The following is a 21,929-nucleotide window of genomic DNA, read 5'->3' as shown; positions in this document are numbered from 1 at the left end:
TGTCTAGGTTTGTTCAATAAGTAATGCCCCACATTTTGTTTTTAAAAGCCAGTAGTATACATAGACAAACATCTTTCTTGGTGCTTCACATTTGATATTTGTTATGTGCACCTGTGAAGTTTCGAAGCATTCAGGCAGATGCCAGAGCCATAGTACAGCATCAAAAATGGTGTCTACATATGACTCATGTTACAAGCAACATGCTGCTGTTGAATTATTGTATGCAGGAAAAGAAACCATGGTGAACATCCATAAACGTTTGTGTGCAGTGTATGGCGATGCTGCAGTTGATAGGAGTACAGTTGGGCGAAGTTTCAGCCTCAGGAAATGAAGAAACAGAGCTCCACGACCAGCCACTCTTGATGGGATGTCCTGTCACAGCCACTGCTCCGGACATGCTGAATCGTGCGGATGCCATTATTCGTTCTGACCAGCACACCACAACTTAAAAAATTGGCTCTGTAGTTGTCGGTCAGCATTGGAAATGTGCCTGCAACAATAGACATTCTCGAATATCCAAAGACATACTCGCGATTGGTTCCATGAATGTTCACAGTGGACCACAAGATTCAAAGAAAGGCCATTTCAACTGAATTGTTGGAGCATTTTGAGACTGACAGAGAGGCCTTTCTGTCATGGATTGGAACGGGAGACAAAGTCTGGGTGCGCTGCTCTGTGCTGGAAAGAGCTTTTATCAGCAGGGAATACATGGTCTTCCACAATGTTGGTGTACAGCCATGGAGCGTGGTGGAGACTATGTAGAAAAATAGGATATGGGCAAGATATGTTGATGTATATTGTCACCAAATTCTGACTCTTAACAATAAATATGCTTTGAGAATAAAAATATGGGGCATTACTTACTGAACGACCCTTGTACGTGCAATGCTACTGTTAACCTCTCATCAATGTATGGTTGATTTCTGCTCATTTGTCCAGAGTTTTGTATATTATTTTAAAAATGTCCTGAATTTGATGAAAAGTGATATGGGAGCTCATCCAGAGAGAGAACTGCTAGTACTGTTTGTAAATTGTAGGTGGAAACATCAGTGACAATGAAAGTTTGAGCTAGACCTGGAGGTGTGCTCAGGCTGCCTAAGGAAGGTGATCAAGGGAAAAATAGGAAATCTGTGATTGTGTCCCATAATGGGAAAAATTTTCATCTTTCATGACAAATTTATTACATTGCAGATTGGGTGAGGTTGGTTTGTGGGTCAGTTATTAATGTCCAGTTTTAATTCTGTTTTAATGTTGGATTTTTTTCTTTTTTTTAGGGAAGGGGGAGATATTTACTTGTTTTAATGATTAGATTTACTTTTGTTAATAACATAATTTTATTTCTGGATACAGCTGGTCATGAGAATTAAATAGTGTTCTTCCTTCTCAGTGAAATATGCTTTGTTGAAATAGGTTCTGCATATTTTGAAGAAAAACTGGATTTACTTACAGCTAGAAGATATTTAAGAAGGAACTGCTCTACTTGTTGGGTGTTTGTGGAGTGCTGGGGTGAATGTCTTTAACATGTGGTGAAACCACATCCAGAATTCAAGGGGTTAGGCGGCCCACTTCTCTACAGATGTTGGACATCATAGTCTGGGCAGACTGGTGAAACAGTACAGATGGTAAACTGTCACAGAAATAATATCAGAATTTAATGCTGTACAAAGTACAAATGTGTCTGAATGCACATTGCATGAAACAGTCCCAACAATGGGCTTCCACATCCGATGATCCATTGCATGTGCAGAGTTAACACCATAAAATCAGCACTTTGATTAAAATAGGCATGTGACCATTGGCACTGGACATTGGTGTGTTGGCAGTGTGTTACACAGTCTGATGAATCCTGATACCTTCTTCATCATGCCGATAGGAGGGCGCAAATCTGTCATCACCAGGGAAACAGCTTCTTGACGCCTGTACTACAGGATGGAGACAGGCTGGTGACAGCTCCATCATGTTCTGAGGATCATTCACGTGGGCATCCATGTGTCCAGTGGAGCTCATGCAAGTCACCATGGCACCCAAAGAGTGCCGTACACTGGTTTGCAGACCACATGAATCCCTTCATGACAATCATATTTTCCAACAACAGTGACATTTTTCAACAAGATAATGTACCATGCCACAAGACTAGGAGTGTGATGGAATGGATTGAGGAACACGGTGCAAGTTCTAGTTGATGTGCCGGCCGGCTTAAATGGTTTTGGCTTGTTTCTGGCCCATCAGGTCAAGTATACTAATCTTGAATATTGACTATTTTATATGGTCAGTATTTCCAACTGTTACAGATTAGATGTAGACTGTTCATAAGTTCATTCATGACCATTTGTGTGCTAAGTCAATAGGATGTTCATGCGTTGTAACTATAGCTAAGCAAATGCTTAACCTTTACGTCTTGAAAATTATGCACCTAGGCATAATAATGACGATGTGGGCATTCTAATGTCCTTCCCACACCCATGTTCTTATTAGGTGATTAAACTTCGTGATTAAGCACAATATTGTCCTAGACAGGTCACACATTGTAAACACGTGATGTCCTTTTCATATCAAGATCAAAGAATAATCAATAAATGTTAAGACAGTAGTTCCAAATACGTTCTGCACAGGTTAATATATATGCCCTTTTCCTCACTTGCACCTTTATTTTATTTCATTTTTTGGTAAATTCTAATTTAAGAGTTAGGTTGCGTCTTGCCCCAAAAAGTACACATCACACAGTTTATGCGCAGGCGCGAAGTAATGCGTCCGCTTAGACGGGCCTCATGATGTTACTGTCAGTTCCAGTACAACACTCGTGGCTGCCGCATCGCGGTCGGGAAGTGGGGCTGAGGCAGCTTCAGTTAAGTTTTTAAAATATGACGACACTTGGTGTATTTGTATTTTTAGTTTGACAATGTCCATTATGGACAAACATTAGTAAGTGTAATTCTGAAGAAGGTTGGGTTATCCCAATTGAAACCTAGGTAAATGTAGGTAACTCCGCAACTGAGGCTGTTAATTTTGAATTTAATATTTATACAGTTGCTGACAGGGCCACGAAATGCTGAAAGTATTGACATCTTGTAATTCTTCCTCACTCTCACTGAGGATAGCAAAGTCATCAGAGAATTGTATCATTGATATCCTTTCACGCTGAATTTTATTCCCACTCTTGAACCTCTCTTTTATTTCCATCATCGCTTCTTCGATGTATAGATTGAACAGTGAGGGTGAAAGTCTACATCCCTGTCTTACAACCTTTTTTAATCCAATCACTTCGTTCTTGATCTCCCAATCTTATTGTTCCCTCTTGGTTCTTGTACATATTATATATTACCCACCTTTCTCTGCAGCTTACTCCTATTTTTCTCAGGGTTTCGAACATCATGCATCATTTTATATTGTTGAACACTTTTTCTATATTTGCAAGTCCTATGAAGGAGTCTTGATTTTTGTTCAGTCGTGATTCCATTACCATCTGCAGCATCAGAACTGCCTCCCTGGTGCCTTTACCTTTCCTAAAGCCGAACTGATTGTTGTTTAACAGAACCTCGATTTTATTTTCCTTTCTTTTGTACGTTATTCTTGACAGCAACTTGGGAGCATGAGCTATTAAGCTGATAGTGCAATCATTTTCACACTTGTTGGCTCTTGTAAGCTTGGGAATTATGTGGATCATGTTTTTCTGAAAGTCTGATGGTATATCAAACAAAGGGAAATCCAGGATGGAATGTCTCAATATTAGAGAAGGAAAGTTGCTACTCATCATATAGCGTCTCTCTCTCTCTCTCTCTCTCTCTCTCTCTCTCTCTCTCTCTCTCTCTCTCTCTTTCACACACACACACACACACACACACACACACACACACACATCTGCAGTCTCAGGCAATTGAAAGCACACTGCGAGCAGCAGCATCAGTGCATGATGGGAGTGGCAACTAGGTGAGGGTAAGGAGGAGGCTGGAATGGGGAGGAGGAGGGATAGTATTGTGGGGGTGGTGGACAGTAAAGTGCTGCTGTTTTGGTGGAGGGCACGAGAGAAGGTGGGGAGGGGGGTTAAGTAGCAGAAAGGAGAGAAATAAAAATCAATTAAAAGACAGGGTGTGGCGGTGAAATGATGGCTGTGTAGTGCTGGATCGGGAACAAGGAGGGGGCTGGATGGGTGAGGACAGTGACTAACGAAGGTTGAGGCCAGGAGAGTTATGGGAATGTAGGATGTATTGCAGGGAAAGTTTCCACCTGCGCAATTCAGAAGAGCTGGATTTGGTGGGAAGGATCCATATGACACAGGCTGTGAAGCAGTTATTGAGATGAGGAATATTATGTTTGGCAGTGTATTCAGCAACAGGGTGGTCCATTTGTTGTTTGGCCATAGTTTGTCAGTGGCCATTCATGCGAACAGACAGCTTGTTGGTTGTCATGCCTACATAGACTGCAGCACAGTGGTTGCAGCTTAACTTGTAAATCAGTTTACTGGTTTCACAGGTGGCCCTGCCTTTGATGGGATAGGTAATGTTAGTGACAGGACTGGAGTAGGTGGTGGTAGGAGGAAGTATGGTACAGGTCTTGCACCTAGGTCTATTACAGGGGTATGAGCCATGAGGTAAGGGATTAGGAGCAGGGATTGTGTAACAATGGACGAGTATATTGGGTAGGTTCGATGGATGGCGGAATACCACTGTAGGAGGGGAGGGAAGGATAGTGGGCAGGACATTTCTCATTTCAGGGCATGATGAGAGGTAATCGAAACCCTGGAGGAGAATGTAATTCAGTTGCTCCAGTCCCAGATGGTACTGAGTTACGAGGCGAATGCTCCCCTGTGGCTGGACTGCGCGACTTTGGGAGGTGGTGGGAGACTGGATACATAAGGCACGTGAGATTTGTTTTTATACTATGTTGGGAGGATAATTACGGTCAGTGAAGGCTTCAGTGAGACCCTCGGTATATTTTGACAGGGATTGCTCGTCACTGCAGATGCGACTACTACGGGTGGCTGGGCTGTATGGAAGGGACTTCTTGGTATGGAATGGGTGGCAGCTGTCGAAGTGGAAGTATCGCTGGTGATTAGTAGGTTTGATATGGATGGAGGTACTGATATAGCCATCTCTGAGGTGGAGATCAACATATAGGAAGGTGGCTTGTTGGGTTGAGTATGACCAGGTGAAGCACATGGGGGAGAAGTTGTTGAGGTTCTGGAGGAATGTGAACCAGGTGAGGGGTTTAGGATTTTGGGTTTTTAGGAAGGATACTTCTAGATGGCCCATGGATAGGTTGGCATAGGATGCTGCCATGTGGGTGCCCACAACCATACCCCAGATGTGTTTGAATGTAATGCCTTCTAAGGAAAAGTTATTGTGGGTGAGGATGTAGTTGGTCATGGCGACTAGGAAGGAGGTTGTTTGTTTGGAATCCATAGGGCATCTGGAAAGTTAGTGTTCAATAGCAGTAAGGCCATGGGAATTAGGAATGTTAGTGTACAGGGAGGTGGCATCAATAGTGACGAGCAGGTATGGTATATCACCAGTCTCATACATTCTATACACGTATGTGAATGGCCATTTTGTTGCCTATGGAATATTGTCTCTCTCTTCTGACTTATTTGATCTTAAGTTGTCCGAAGTTCTTTTAAATTCTGATTCCAATACTGGATCCCATATCTCTTCCCTGTCAACTCCTGTTTTTTCTTCTGTAATGTCACCATCAAGTTATACCACTCATAGAGACCTGCAGTGTACTCTTTCCACCTATCCACACTCTCCCCTGCATTTAACAATGGAATTCCCACTGCACACTTAAAATTACTGCCGTTTCTTTTAATTCCATCAGAGGTCATTTTGACTTTCCTGCTCTCTGAATCAGACCTTTTGGCAGACATTTCTTTTTGGATTTCTTCACACTTTTCATGCAACAATTACGCCTTAGCTTCCCTCCACTTTCTGTTTATCTCATTCCTAAGTGACTTGTATTTGTCCATTCCTGAATTTCCAGGAACATTTTTGTACTTCCTTCTTTTGTTGATCAGTTGAAGTCTCTCTTCTGTCACCCATGATTTTTTTTCAGTTACCTTCCTTGAACTCGTGTTAACTTATGTGAAGTCTGGAAGGTAGGAGACGAGGTACTGGTGGAAATGAAGCTGTGAGGATGGGTCATGAGTTGTACTTGGGTAGCTCAGGTGGTAGAGCACTTGGCCATGCAAGACAAAGTTCCTGAGTTGGATTCTCAGTCTAGCACATAGTTTTAATCTACCAGGAAGTTTCAGTTTCTGAGAGCCTTCTGAAAAAGTGTTTGCTTGATGCCATGACAGGTTGGTTTTTCCAGAATGAGCCACTGCATTGTGTGCTGCAGTGTCTGTGCAAACTCTTGCCATACATGGGGCAGGGAAGTTGTAACCTCCTGGCTTTCTTTGAGATCTGCTGGAACAGGAATTTGCTATCCATAAACTAGGTGGCTCAGGGCCAGGTCTCTGACTGGCTTGATAACTGTTCTCAAGCTGAGTAGCATGACAGGCAGTGCATCATTTCAGGTACTGTAGTGGCGCATGAATGCTACTTTTAGGTGTTCTGTGCAGCTGTTCTACCATTCCATTACTTGCACGGTGGTAGCTCATAGTCTTGAGATGGGAGACTCCACTTAGTTTTTTGAGCTCGTAAAAAGTGAGCAATCAAGTCGACAGGCACAATCCTTGGTCACTGTAGCTGGAACTCCAAATCTTGCAATTCATGTGTAAACAAAATCTTTAGCCACAGTCTTTGCTGGATAATTGCTGTATTTTCTGACCAATGGGGATAATGGTCTATTGTCATCAAAACGTACTTGTACGTGTTGGAGTAAGGAAGTATTCCAACGATATCCAAGTGCACATATGTGTATTTGGTTACTGGGGTGAGTATATCTCCAATAGGTGCAAGGTGTGCTGATTGACATTGTTTTGTTGGCTGTCAATGCAAACATGTTCTTGCTAGCAGTTGGCACTGTTTATCAGCTCCTGGCCATATAAAATGTTGTGTCAGCCATGTCTGGCCATGACACTCCACTGATTGCATTGCATGGACATGAGATGGGATCAGGTGACAATGTTTTTTAACCTGCTTATGTGGTGAATGTCTGTAGTTAACTGCCCTATACACCCTAAAAGTGTCCTGCAGTGAGGTGGGCTTTGCTGACTAATTACTGACTAATTCTCTGGAAAACCATGACGTGAGGTCGATGATCCATGAAGATGGTGAACATTCATACATTTCCAATAATTCTTGATCAGTTACTGACCACAAGGTTTAAGCCTGAGTATGTTTATGAGAAAAAATTAATAACGAACTCCCAATACCTGTTGTTGTAATGCTGCACCAGTGGCTGTTTGGCTAGTGCTTACTGTTAAAGCTAACTGTGCAGAATGATTTGGATGAAAGAGCAAGATAACCATTCCCAGTGCATCCTTAAGTCTGTTGAAGGTTTCTGTCATCATTTGTGTCCATAGCACTAAGCATTTGCCAGTGTTGTATTTTTCTTTGAGAATGGCATTGAGAGGGGCTTGGATTTGGGCCACATTTGGCAAATGTCGTCGGTAAAAGTTTATCATTCCACAGAATGTTTTAAATCTTTATAAGTTTTTGGCTGGGGCATATCCAAAATTGTCTGAACATGGTCTTGGATTGGTTTTATACCTTCTGCTGCCAATTCGTATCCTAAAAATTTAATAGAAGGCTTCCCTAATGTGCACTTGTTTGCATTTAGGAGTAAGCCATATTGCTGGAAACACTGAAACAGCAACTATAAATGTTCCTTGAGTTCTTATTCATCGTGTAAAATAACCAGAATGTTATCTGTAGTATGTGAAATAAAAATTCAGACCAATTAAATTGCACTGAAACTCATAGCACTGTGAAAAGGACATGTTAAGTCCTGGACATTTGTAATGACGTAAAGATTTCGGACAGTCCTAGCATTCAGATCCCTAAAATAAAGATGGTACCATCGAATGAAGTGGTGATGCCCAGTGACTGATCTGCATGTAATTCCTGCATCCAACCACTTGTCGAAATGCTGCTTGGTTGCAGCATAATATTCTTGTGCTAAGTGATGGGTGTGGGTGGAAAAAGGTTGTCTAGGAATTGTTAGAATGTAGTGCACTGCTGAATGCCTCATATCCTTTTGGGTATGCTTAGTGTGATTAAGTATGGAAAGCTCTGTAGTTTTTGAAGTGGATTGTTGTCCTCCATAGCAGTGGTGGTTGCATTTGACTTTTCATCATTGTTGCAGGATTATTTGTTGAAGATCCATTGTATATAGCTGATGGTTGTGTACATCCACAGGAGGTCTGAAGTGGTTTAAAAAATCCATCCATAATATAGAGTGAGAGACTATGCAAACTTTAAAAGTCCATTCACCATGTATTTGCATGCCAGAAGCAGGGATGACTGTATTGTTTGCAGGTGAAAATGTGTGGGTGTAGTGCACTGTGGGAACATGTTGCTTATATATTATCCTCTGTGAATTAAATATTTGATGTTGGTCACTATGTCTTTAGCATTATATGCTTTACTGAAGTGTTTGATACTTGCAGATATGAACAGTGTGGGTAGGTGGAGTTGTCATGCACTCACTTTTGTTCAGTATCTGCAGTGTGATTAAACTGTTGTTTGTAACCAATATTTTCCTATATCAGTTGCTTTTAGCACTTGGGTAACAGCACTGTTGTTCACACCTCCTAGCTCTATTTCTGAATTTGATATGACACAGGACCACTTGTAAATATAACTTCTGTTGATCCTTGACCTGCAGTTGTATTGTTGTCATGCAGATTGAGAACTATTTGCATGGTGGTAGACACCGATATCCCCTTCCAAAATACTGAAATGGTGTTGTAGATCTCTTAAAGCACCTAAAAATGTATCCTTTTCTCAATACATTTTGGCAGAGGTGGTGTCAGTCTGAATGTCTGGTGTGTTACTTTCTATTACACCACCATGCAATAGAGCATCTGGAACTGACCTTGTTGTAGTGCATGTATACTGAGTGAGTGCGGACTGGGAGAAATGGAAAATTTCTTAGCTAAAGTCAACATTGGTAAACTGTTGTATGTCACCAAAATGATGTTCATTGTTGATGGAAGGTCATTGAACCGTATCATGCATAATACTTGTTCTGAAAAAAGGTTCTGATTCACCAAATTATCCAAGTGCTGCAATAGTTCTGACAAGCTTTGGTTTCTGATGACCTCCTCATGTAGAATGCATTGCATATGTTGTTCCTTCAGCACCAACAAGTGCTTTATTACTGTGTCTTTAAAGCTTTAATATGACTGCTTGGTGATTGGTTGCGATACCAGATCATGCATCACTTTAACCAGTTTCTGATCCGTGTTGGTGAAGATATAGTTCAGTCTGTCTTTGTCATTGTACACACTATTGCTGAAAGTTGCATTCCACTTGTACGAATCATTCCTTAGGAAGAGTTGTCCAGAAAGTCAGTATTCGTACAGATTTTTTTATAGGTGAAATATTCATTTGTAAAGAGGTTGATGACAAAACCAGGGAATTGTGATTGTATTGCTGCTGATATTTCTGTGTGAAGGGAGGCATCTCTTGATCTACCATTTTGTGGTGGTGTAGTATATTGTGCAGTGTGGACAAATTAATCTTTGAATTGTGGGGTCACCACTTTAGTTACTCGTTTTACCCTAAAGTAAGGAGCACTGACGAAAGGTATTGATGCAGGATACTTCATTTTAACTTTCATGTAAGAAATCAGTAACAAATATCAGTCACCAGAAGAATGAAGAATAAACTGAAATATACAGTCTTGCATATCATCACCCTTATTTATAAGTCTTAAATTGTTAACAGTTCCTTCCATTCAAATCTACAATATTATTATCTTTTGACATAGCTATTTAGAATCAAGCAAGTTAGACTGTTTTGATCACTCCTATAATATAGGAAATAAAGATAATTTAAGTCCCTACAAATTGTTTAAATTTATATGCTTCACCTCCCCAATCTACATCTACATCTACATCCATACTCCACAAGCCACCTAACGGTGTGTGGCGGAGGGTACCTCGAGTACCTCTATCGGTTCTCCCTTCTGTTCCAGTCTCGTATTGTTCATGGAAAGAAGGATTGTCGGTATGCCTCTGTGTGGGCTCTAATCTTTCTGATTTTATCCTCATTGTCTCTTCGTGAGATATATGTAGGAGGGAGCAATATACTGCTTGACTCCTCTGTGAAGATATGTTCTCGAAACTTCAACAAAAGCCCGTACCGAGCTACTGAGTGTCTCTCCTGCAGAGTCTTCCACTGGAGTTTATCTATCATCTCTGTAATGCTTTCGCAATTACTAAATGATCCTGTATCAAAGCGTGCTGCTCTCCGTTGGATCTTCTCTATCTCTTCTATCAACCCCATTTGGTATGGATCCCATAGTGCTGAGCAGTATTCAGGCAGTGGGCAAACAAGTGTACTGTAACCTACTTCCTTTGTTTTCCGATTGCATTTCCTTAGGATTCTTCCAATGAATCCCAGTCTAACATTTGCTTTACCAACGATCAGCTTTATATGATCATTCCATTTTAAATTCCTCCCAATGCGTACTCCCAGATAATTTATGGAATTAACTGCTCTAGTTGCTGACCTGCTATATTGTAGCTAAATGATCAGTGATCTTTCTTTCTATGTATTTGCAGCCCATTACACTTGTCTACATTGAGGTTCAATTGCCATTCCCTACACGCTGCAGATCCTCCGGCATTTCAGTACAATTTTCCATTGTTACAGCATCTCGATATCCACAGCATCATCCGCAAAAAGCCTCAGGGAACTTCCAATGTCATCCACCAGGTCATTTATGTATATTGTGAATAGTAACGGTCCTACGACACTCCCCTGTGACACACCTGAAATCACTCTTACTTCGGAAGACTTCTCTCCATTGAGAATGACATGCTGCGTTCTGTTATCTTGGAACTCTTCAATCCAATCACACAATTGGTCTGATAGTCCATATGCTCTTACTTTGTTCATTAAATGACTGTGGGGAACTGTATCGAACGCCTTGCAAAAGTCAAGAAACACGGCATCTACCTGGGAACCCGTGTCTATGGCCCTGTGAGTCTAGTGGATGAATAGCCCGAGCTGGGTTTCACATGATTGTCTTTTTCGAAACCCATGCTGATTCCTACAGACTAGATTTCTAGTCTCCAGAAAAGTCATTATACTCGAACATAATACGTGTTCCAAAATTCTACAACTGATAGACATTAGAGATATAGGTCTATAGTTCTGCACATCTGTTCGACATCCCTTCTTGAAAACGAGGATGACCTGTGCCCTTTTCCAATCCTTTGGAACGCTATGCTCTTCTAGAGACATATGCTACACCGCTGCAAGAAGGGGGGCAAGTTCCTTTGCGTACTCTGTGTAAAATCGAACTGGTATCCCATCAGGTCCAGCGGCCTTTCCTCTTTTGAGCGATTTTAATTGTTTCTCTATTCCTCTGTCGTCTATTTCGATATCTACCATTTTGTCATCTGTGCGACAATCTATTGGAGGAACTACAGTGCAGTCTTCCTCTGTGAAACAGCTTTGGAAAAAGACATTTTGTATTTCGGCCATTAGTTTGTCATCCTCTGTTTCAGTACCATTTTGGTCACAGTGTGTCTGGACATTTTGTTTTGATCCACCTCCCGCTTTGACATAAGACCAAAATTTTTTACGACTTTCTGCGAAGTCAGTACATAGAACTTTACTTTCGAATTCATTGAATGCCTCTTGCATAGCCCTCCGCACACTACATTTCGCTTCGCGTAATTTTTGTTTGTGTGGAAGGTTTTGGCTATGTTTATGTTTGCTGTGAAGTTCCCTTTGCTTCCGCAGTAGTTTTCTAAGTCGGTTGTTGTACCACAGTGGCTCTTTTCCATCTCTTACAATCTTGCTTGGCACATACTCATCTAACACATATTGTACAATGGTTTTGAACTTTGTCCACTGATCCTCAACACTATCTGTACTTGAGCCATCATGTATTCTGAAATCTGCTTTTTGTCACTTTTGCTAAACAGAAAAATCTTCCTACCTTTTTTAATATTTCTATTTACGGCTGGAGTCACGATGCAGTAACCGCTTTGCGCTGATTCCCTGTTCTGCGTTAACTGTTTCAAATAGTTCGGGTCTGTTTGTCACCAGAAGGCCTAATATGTTATTGCCACGAGTCAGTTCTCTATTTAGATGCTCAAGGTAGTTTTCAGATAAAGCACTTAAAAAAATTTCACTGGATTTTGTGTCCCTGCCACCCGTTATGAACATTTGAGTCTCCCAGTCTATATGCGGCAAATTAAAATCTCCACCCAGAACTATAACATGGTGGGGAAATCTACTCGAAATATTTTCCAAATTATCCTTCAGGTGCTCAGCCACAACAGCTGCTGAGCCAGGGGGCTTATAGAGACATCCAATTACCATGTCTGAGCCTGCTTTAACTGTGACCTTCACCCAAATTATTTCACATTCCGGATCTCTGTCAATTTCCTTCGATACTATTACACTTCTTATTGCTATAAACACGCCTCCCCCTTCACTGTCCAGCCTGTCTCTGTGGTATACATTCCAATCTGAGTTTAGAATTTCATTACTGTTTACATCTGGTTTCAGCCAACTTCCTGTCCCTAGTACTATGTGGGCATTTATTAATGAGAGCAGTTCTGGGACCTTTCTATAGACACTCCTGCAGTTTACTGTTGTCAGATTAATATTGTTATTCCCTGTTGCATTTCCTACTCCTACTGTGCCGCGTCTCAGGAGGCATCCTGTCGGGCCTAGGGAGAGAATTATCTGATCTAAAAAACCCACATGTGCACTCCACACGTACTCCGCTACCCTTGTAGCCACTTCCTGTGTGCTGTGCATGTCTGACCTATTCAGGGGGACCCCACATATCCACACCTGATAACGGAGGTCGAGAAATTTGCGCCTCAGATCTCCGCAGAATCGTCTGAGCCTCTGGTTTAAGCCTTCCACTCAGCTCCAAACCAGAGGACCGTGATCGGTTCTGGGAACGATACTACAAATAGTTACCTCAGACTACAACCTGCGAGTGAGGCTTTTCGCCTTCACCAACTCCGCCAACCGCCTGTATGAACTGAGGATGACCTCAGAACCCAGACGGCAGGAGTCATTGGTGCCGACATGAGCAACGGATGAGACCCCCCCCCCCCCCCCCCCCCCCCCCCCCCCCCCGGCAAGCAGGCAGAGCAAACACTGGCATTCTTCCCCGACCTTTCCACAATTTCCCTAAGGGGTTCCATCACCTGCCTAACGTTGGAGCTCCCAATCACTAATAAACCCCTGCCCCCGTGTGCCTGCTCGGACCTTGCTAAAGGAGCGGCCACATGTCCACTCACCACTCACAGGCAGAGCGGGCGATGCCACATGGCCAGCCTCCACGTTGACCCTCCGCCTCGTGTACTGCGAATGCCGCTGCACCCGCCACTCCCCTTGGGGAGAGGGTGGCCCAACCGCGCACGGTACCCGCGAAGATGTCTCGACAGCAGGGACAGTGGGTGGAGCATGTAGCACCTGGGGTGTATCATGCGACGCAGCAGACTCCCCACTGCCGCTACACTCTGAGGCAGCAGCCTGAAGACGGCTGACCGCGGCCGTCAACACGTGCAGCTGCTCGCGAACAGTGGCCAGCTCCTCCTGTGTCCGTACGCAGCAGTCACACATCCTATCCATCCTAAGAAATCAATTCACTGTAGAGAGTTAATGACTTTTAACTAGACTGGTAATTCACTAAAGGTGTTCAAAACAAACACGAAATCTGTGGAACACTATTACTAGCACTCGACAATTAAAGCTTCCTAAAAGCAAAAACACACGGAAGAAGAAGTGACAAGTAAGAAAAATACAGTTAATACTTAAAGTAATGTAGCTCACTGCACAGCAGATGTGACACAGATGGCAGCTACGATGACACAATATTTGAGATTGAAATTTACAACAAACTAAAAGCCAAGAACATTCTGACTAGAAACCTAGATTCACTGCAGTGGAAGCCACATGATACTCTACTTGACTAATGTTACAACTCAGTTGAAGATTTCATGAAGGATGAACTAATATTTGAACAGTCATCTAGTTATGTGAATATAAATGTCTTTCCACAAAAAATTACATTAAAGTTTAAATAACGCTCTATCTTATTAGCTACAGTGAAGTTGTATTAACAATTTTTTTACATGTCCCTTGTACTTTAATCAGAATCAAATGATTGGTATCTGTATGCTAGCATTTGAGTAAATCACAACTTACTATTCCTGGAAGTGCAAAAAATCACATAATGCTGTCTGTAATGACTAGACTTCATTAATATGTTTTAGCCTCTTTCCAGGGGCAGATGTGTACTCTGACCACAATTTATTGGTTGTGAACCATAGATTGAAACTGAAGAAAGTGCAAAAACATAGGAAATTAAGGAGGTGGGATCTGGATACATTGAAAGTACTGGAGGTTGTTGAGAATTTCACAGGGAGAATCAGTCAACAATTGACAAGAACACGGGAAAGGAATACAATAGAGAGAAGATTCCTTTGAATGGTATGGTGTTTGGAATATCACAGGCAATGGTAATTTCCTAAGATGTCCTCCAGATAGGCAACTTTCAATCTACTGAAATATACAATGTGCGTAAATCACAAGATTATTGTGTGTGTGTGTGTGTGTGTGTGTGTGTGTGTGTGTGTGTGTTTAGCAACTACACCTGTGCTGTCACAATTATTGCTGTGTTCAATTTTTTTGTGATTTGTGAGATTGCACTAAATTAACCTGACAGAGGCTAAAAGGAAAGCTTTGAAAGATGAAATAGTAAATGCAGTAGAGAATCAAATAGATAAAAAGGCAAACCATAGTAGGAGTCCTTGAAGATCACAAGAGATACTGAATTTAATTGACGAAAGGAGAAAATATAAAAATGCAGCAAATGATGCAGCCGAAAGGGAATATAAATGTCTAAAAAATGGGAGTGTCAGGAAATGCAAAAATACTAAACAGGGGTGGCTAGAGAACACATGTAAGGATTTAGAAGCAAATAGCACTAGGGGTAAGATAGGTACTACATACAGGAAAATTAAAGTGGCCTGTGGAGAAAAGAAAAGCAGCTGCATGAATATCAAGAGCTTGGATGTAAAACCAGTACTACACAGAGAAGGGAAAGTTGAGAGGTGGAGGGAGTACACAGAGAGTCTATACAAGGAAGATAAACTTGAAGGCAGTATTATAGACAGTGAAGAGAATGTAGACAAAGATGAGAACTGTGATATTGTGAGAAGAATTTAACAGAACACTGAAAGATCTGATTAGAAAGAAGGCCTCTGGAGCAGATGATAGTCCATAAAAACTTCTGATAATCATAGGAGAGCCAGCCACGACAAAACTGTTCAGCAGGCATGAGAGATGTATGATACAGGTGAAATACCTTCAGACTTCAAAGAAGAAGGTAATAATTCCAGTTCCAAAGAAAGTAGGTGCTGATAGGTGAGAGTATCACCCAACTACCAGTTTAGTAAGTTTTAGTTGCAAAATACCAACTTAAATTTTTTACAGAAAAATGTTTAAAAAAAACCTAGTAGAAGTTGACGTTGGGGAAGATCAGTTTGGATTGTGGAGAAGTGTAGGAACGTGAGACACTACTGATCCAATGACTTATCTTAACAGATAGGTTAAGGAAAGGCAAATTTATGTTCACAGCATATGTGGATTTAGAAAAAGCTTAATGACTTATCTTAACAGATAGGTTAAGGAAAGGCAAATTTATGTTCACAGCATATGTGGATTTAGAAAAAGCTTTTGACAATGTCCATTGAAACACTCACTTTGAAATTCTGATGGTAGCAGGAGTAAAATACAGGCAGCAGAAGGCTATTTACAACTTCTACTGGGACCAGACAATTGTTGTAAAAGTCAGTGGGCATGAAAGGGAAGCAGTGGTTGGAAAGCGAGTGAGACAGGATTGTAGCCTATCCTTGTTGTTGTTCAGTATATGCCTTGGACAAGCAATAAAGGAAACCAAAGAAAAATTTGGAGCAGAAATTAAAGTTCAGGAGAAGAAATAAAAACTTTGAGATTTGCTTACAACAATACAATTCTGTCAGAGGCAGCAAAGTACTTGGAGGAGCATTTGAATGGAATGGACAGTGTCTTGAAAGGAAAGGAATTAACAAAAGCAAAACAAGAATAACAGAATGTAGTCCATCTGAATCAGGCGATGCTGAGGGAATTAGATTAGGAAATGAGACACTAAAAGTGGTATATGGGTTTTGCTATTTGGGCAGCAAAATAACACATGAAGGCCCAAGTAGAGAGAATATAAAATGTAAACTGATAATGACAAGAACAGCATTTCAGAAAAAGAGCAATTTGTTAACATCTAATATAAATTTAAGTGATAGAAAGTCTTTTCTGTAGGTGTTTGTCTGGAGTGTAGACTTGTACGAAAGTGAAATGTGGACAATTAACAATTCAGGCAAGAAGAAACTTTTGAAGTGTGGTGCTACAGAAGAATGCTGAAGATTAGATGAGAAAGAAAGGAAGTTTGGGTGTAAGGTTGTGTCGACATCAAGGTCTTTATAAACGGACCATAAGCTTGGATTTTGTCAAGGATGGAGAAAGAAATGGAGCGTGCCCTTTCAAAAGAACCATCCTCATATTTGCCTGAAGCAAGTTAGGGAAATCACGGAAAACCGAATCTGGATTGCTGGACTTGGGTTTGAACTGTCATCCTTTTGAATGCGAGTCCAGTGTGCTAACCACCGCACCACCCACTTTGCTCTGCAAGATTAGATGGGAAGATTGTGTAATTAGTGAGGAGCTACTGAATAGAATTGTAGAGGAAAGAAACTTGTGGCACAGCTTGACTAAAAAAAAGGGACTGATTGATAGTACCCCCTCAGAGACATCAAGGGATCACCAATTTAGGGAAGTGTGTGTGTGTGTGTGTGTGTGTGTGTGTGTGTGTGTGTGAGGGGGGGGGGGGGGGTGACAAAATCATAGAGAGACCAAGAGATGAATCAGTAAACAGGTTCAAAGGGATGAAGAGGCTTGCACAAGATCAAGTAGCATGGAGAGCTGCAGCAAACCAGTCTTCCAAGTGACAAACAGAATAACAACTACAGTTGATAATGTATTCAGTATAAATGTTCACCATGCAGGAACTTGTATTACAAAGTGTAATTGATAATTTATAATGAATTTTTGATTGAATGTATTTCTTCTACTGTATAATGCAGAAACCTCAGTAATATAATTGAAGATTTTGGACAAAATGTTTCAGCTTTATAATCTTTGTGTTATAATATCTTTATCATGTTTTCCAAATGTGGTTTCGAAAATGATGTATTGTCCAATGTTTTAGGTGCCAACATATTTTCTGACTGACACATTTAGTCGAAACAGAAATATGTTAAGTATAAACCTGGCTGGAAATAAACTGTCTTGTGAATGTAATACTGCACAGGCCTTAAAGGTTTGTAAAATGGTACATAAGTTTGTTTATTTTCCTTTAGTTTTATAGTTTTGTTTCTAATCATTTATTTTTGTCTGCAGAAATGGTTCCTGTCAAATAAAGGTCATATAAAAGATACAGACAAAGTAATGTGTGCAAATCTTCCAATTTCGGTAAGTTTATTGCTGATATCGTTAATAGATCATGGAAACCTGGCAAATAAAATGATGTATAAATTGATCTATGCGCCATTTGAAGTATTCTGCATACAGTGTAACTTGTTCACAGATTGAATTGTGTTAATTTTGAAATAAGGATTATGCATTCAAGGGAGTTATGTAACACTCAGGCTCATAATTTGCTGTATTTTAATTAATGAAAAGCTGCTCTGGTTACTTTTCTTAGAACTTTATTAAGTTCACCTAAGTAGTTAACTTAATAAAATTCTTTAAAAAAATAAAAATAAAAAAGTGACTGGAGGAGCTTTTCATAAACTGAACATCAGTTGCAGAATCAAAGGCATCATCATCCAGGCATGGAGAAACTAATATTTATCAATGTAGTCCAAATATAAATCCAAAAGTTTTGGTAGAATAGTTTTGACATGTGTGTTGTCAGATTGTTGGATGATGAAAACTGGAGTAAATGCAGTACAAAGGAATTTGAAAAATTATCTTCTGGGGAATCCCGTGACGTGGTGTTCTCATGAGGAGTTGTCTCCAATCTTCATGACACTTTTGAATGTTTTAATTTATGTTGAAAACGTTTAATTCCGTTCTAGTATCTTTTTCCCAGCTTTTGCTTTCAGAGGATAACAAAGGAACAACATTCGCTTTATAGAATTTTGTGATTGTTTCATTTTGTAGTTTATAGCGCAATGTTGTCCTGATGGTACCACAGACAGCTTAGAATTTGTATATTTTATTTTCAATATCAATATCAAAATCAAAACTTACAGCACACTCTGAATAAGAAATTTGAGACACTTGTTCTAAAACTGAATTATCCAAAGCATTTTTTTTTATTTTTATTTTTTTACTGGAACAATTGACTGGAATAGGGGAAAGAAGTACAGTAGAAGAAGAATGGGTAGCTCTGAGGGATGTAGTAGTGAAGGCAGCAGAGGATAAAGTAGGTACAAAGACGAGGGCTGCTAGAAATCCTTGGGTAACAGAAGAAATATTGAATTTAATTGATGAAAGGAGAAAATATAAAAATGCAGTAAATGAAGCAGGCAAAAAGGAATACAAACATCTCAAAAATGCGATCGACAGGAAGTGCAAAGTGGCTAAACAGGGATGGCTAGAGGACAAATGTAAGGATGTAGAAGCTTATCTCACTAGGGGTAAGATAGATACTGCCTACAGGAAAATTAAAGAGACCTTTGGAGAGAAGAGAACCACGTGTATGAATATCAAGAGCTCAGATGGCAACCCAGTTCTAAGCAAAGAAGCGAAGGCAGAAAGGAGGAAGGAGTATATAGAAGTTTTATACAAGGGTGATGTATTATGGAAATAGAAGAGGATGTAGATGAAGACGAAATGGGAGATACGATACTGCGTGAAGAGTTTGACAGAGCACTGAAAGACCTGAGTCGAAACAAGGCCCCCGGAGTAGACAACATTCCATTAGAACTACTGACGGCCTTGGGAGAGCCAGTCATGACAAAACTCTACCAGCTGGTGAGCAAGATGTATGAGACAGGCGAAATACCCTCAGACTTCAAGAAGAATATAATAATTCCAATCCCAAAGAAAGCAGGTGCTGACAGATGTGAAAATTACCGAACTATCAGTTTAATAAGCCACGGCTGCAAAATACTAACGCGAATTCTTTATAGACGAATGGAAAAACTGGTAGATGCAGACCTCGGGGAGGATCAGTTTGGATTCCGTCGAAATGTTGGAACACGTGAGGCAATACTGACCTTACGACTTATCTTAGAAGAAAGATTAAGAAAAGGCAAACCTACGTTTCTAGCATTTGTAGACTTAGAGAAAGCTTTTGACAATGTTGACTGGAATACTCTTTTTCAAATTCTAAAGGTGGCAGGGGTAAAATACAGGGAGCGAAAGGCTATTTATAATTTGTACAGAAACCAGATGGCAGTAATAAGAGTCGAGGGGCATGAAAGGGAAGCAGTGGTTGGGAAAGGAGTGAGACAGGGTTGTAGCCTCTCCCCGATGTTATTCAATCTGTATATTGAGCAAGCAGTAAAGGAAACAAAAGAAAAATTTGGAGCAGGTATTAAAATTCATGGAGACGAAGTAAAAACTTTGAGGTTCGCCGATGACATTGTAATTCTGTCAGAGACGGCAAAGGACTTGGAAGAGCAGTTGAACGGAATGGACAGTGTCTTGAAAGGAGGATATAAGATGAACATTAACAAAAGCAAAACGAGGATAATGGAATGTAGTCAAATTAAATCGGGTGATGCTGAGGGAATTAGATTAGGAAATGAGACACTTAAAGTAGTAAAGGAGTTTTGCTATTTGGGGAGCAAAATAACTGATGATGGTCGAAGTAGAGAGGATATAAAATGTAGACTGGCAGTGGCAAGGAAAGCGTTTCTGAAGAAGAGAAATTTGTTAACATCGAATATAGATTTATGTATCAGGAAGTCGTTTCTGAAAGTATTTGTTTGGAGTGTAGCCATGTATGGAAGTGAAACATGGACGATAACTAGTTTGGACAAGAAGAGGATAGAAGCTTTCGAAATGTGGTGCTACAGAAGAATACTGAAGATAAGGTGGATAGATCACGTAACTAATGAGGAGGTATTGAATAGGATTGGGGAGAAGAGAAGTTTGTGGCACAACTTGACTAGAAGAAGGGATCGGTTGGTAGGACATGTTTTGAGGCATCAAGGGATCACAAATTTAGCATTGGAGGGCAGCGTGGAGGGTAAAAATCGTAGAGGGAGACCGAGAGATGAGTACACTAAGCAGATTCAGAAGGATGTAGGTTGCAGTAGGTACTGGGAGATGAAGCAGCTTGCACAGGATAGAGTAGCATGGAGAGCTGCATCAAACCAGTCTCAGGACTGATGACAACAACAACAACAACATTTTCCTCGGGTTGCCATTGCAATGCTACTTTGATTTTACATTCTCCGATTTTATGTTTTCGCAATTCCACACTGTAAATTCATAGCCCCTGTAAAAAAACCATAATATCACTGCTAAAAATTCCTGAATTTTACATTTCTTCCAAGTAAAGTGTTCCTCGATTCTAAGTTCTTACTCGTCATCTCTGTTGACTTCATCCCATTTTCGTCCTATCGTCATTTGATGTGACTAAATGAGTTATAAGCGGCACAAAAGACAGATGGTTCTCACCATGGGTGGTTGCGGAGCTAAGGGAATATTTTAGGCTGTTCTGGAGAGGGGAAATGCTGATGTAATCCACAGTCGGTGTTACCAACACAGCTTGCAGTGTTTAGCTTCACTACACAGTTACAATACAACTGCTGCTGGGATGCAGTGGTAATGGAAAAACAAGGCAGTTGACGTGAAGTGTTCTGGACTGAGCCAGTACATGACAAAGGGGCCCAGCCACTACCTTTTCTTATGTCGCTTAGAACTCAGTCTCATCATTTTGCATGTCTTTCCGATGTACTGTATTCAGCATCAATATCAGTCATCAACCCTTTAAATTCAAACACTGAGTCTTGAAGAATATGCTCGGTCATAATCGAGGAAATGTTGCCCATTTCTGGCTAGTGAACTCTTATTGGCTGGCAACTTGTTAAGTCACTCAATATGCAGCACAGCCACTACACCATACTAACACACGTAAAATGCGCTCACATTCTGGATGTGGGGCAAAGCGGAGTGGCCCTTCAGCTATGAGAATGCAGGTAGGGACAAATGCATTTTGTGAAGTGCAGAAAATATACTTTTTGTGAAGATGATGTCCTATTGCAGAGATGTCACACAGAAATAGAGCAAGAGTTTTATGATAGTGCATTTGCATCTCTGTTTCTCTCACCAACTTCGAAATAACACTGTAATGGTGGTGAGCATATGAAGTATGGCTCATAAGAAAGCAATGGTGACAAAGTTCATCATTTAGCAGATGTTTGCATTTATACTTTTGGTTTAACCATTTAGCTGCTGTGATGTTTTTGGTTTAATTCAACATGTTCATCAATTTTTGCTTTTCTCTGAGTAAGCACAAAGGATGAACTCTCGAAAACGTGTGTTTTGAACAAATAATTTGTGGTTGTAGCATGTTGTAAAATAGCTCTTTTACCTTGTACCCAGATACCAATTTCAATTCTTTGATGAGTTTTTACGTGCTGTTTCACATCTGTGACTTTTTAAGAACTGATGAAATTCATTACTACAAATTATTGTATAAACACTTTACTGTACATCTAATTTCCTTCACTTAGACAGATTTTATACAAAGTATTGGAGAAGATTGCAATATTTAGTCATATAAGACAATTA

At 40.5% G+C, this 21,929-nt stretch overlaps 1 protein-coding gene across 1 annotated transcript in view; it reads left to right on the top strand.

Annotated features, from left to right (window-relative positions):
- The window catches only part of LOC126280974 (protein halfway), a 95,866-nt gene that overhangs the window by 60,892 nt on the left and 13,045 nt on the right, over positions 1-21,929 (top strand). The window contains exons 7-8 of the mRNA XM_049979807.1: positions 17,386-17,496; positions 17,577-17,648. Coding sequence (XP_049835764.1) covers positions 17,386-17,496; positions 17,577-17,648 — 183 coding nt within the window. The remainder of the gene's footprint in view (positions 1-17,385; positions 17,497-17,576; positions 17,649-21,929) is intronic.

This window comes from Schistocerca gregaria, chromosome 1 (assembly GCF_023897955.1).
Source record: "Schistocerca gregaria isolate iqSchGreg1 chromosome 1, iqSchGreg1.2, whole genome shotgun sequence".
Classification (NCBI taxonomy): domain Eukaryota; kingdom Metazoa; phylum Arthropoda; class Insecta; order Orthoptera; family Acrididae; genus Schistocerca; species Schistocerca gregaria.
Note: the sequence above shows the minus strand (reverse complement) of the source record. Positions and strands in the feature narration are given on the sequence as shown.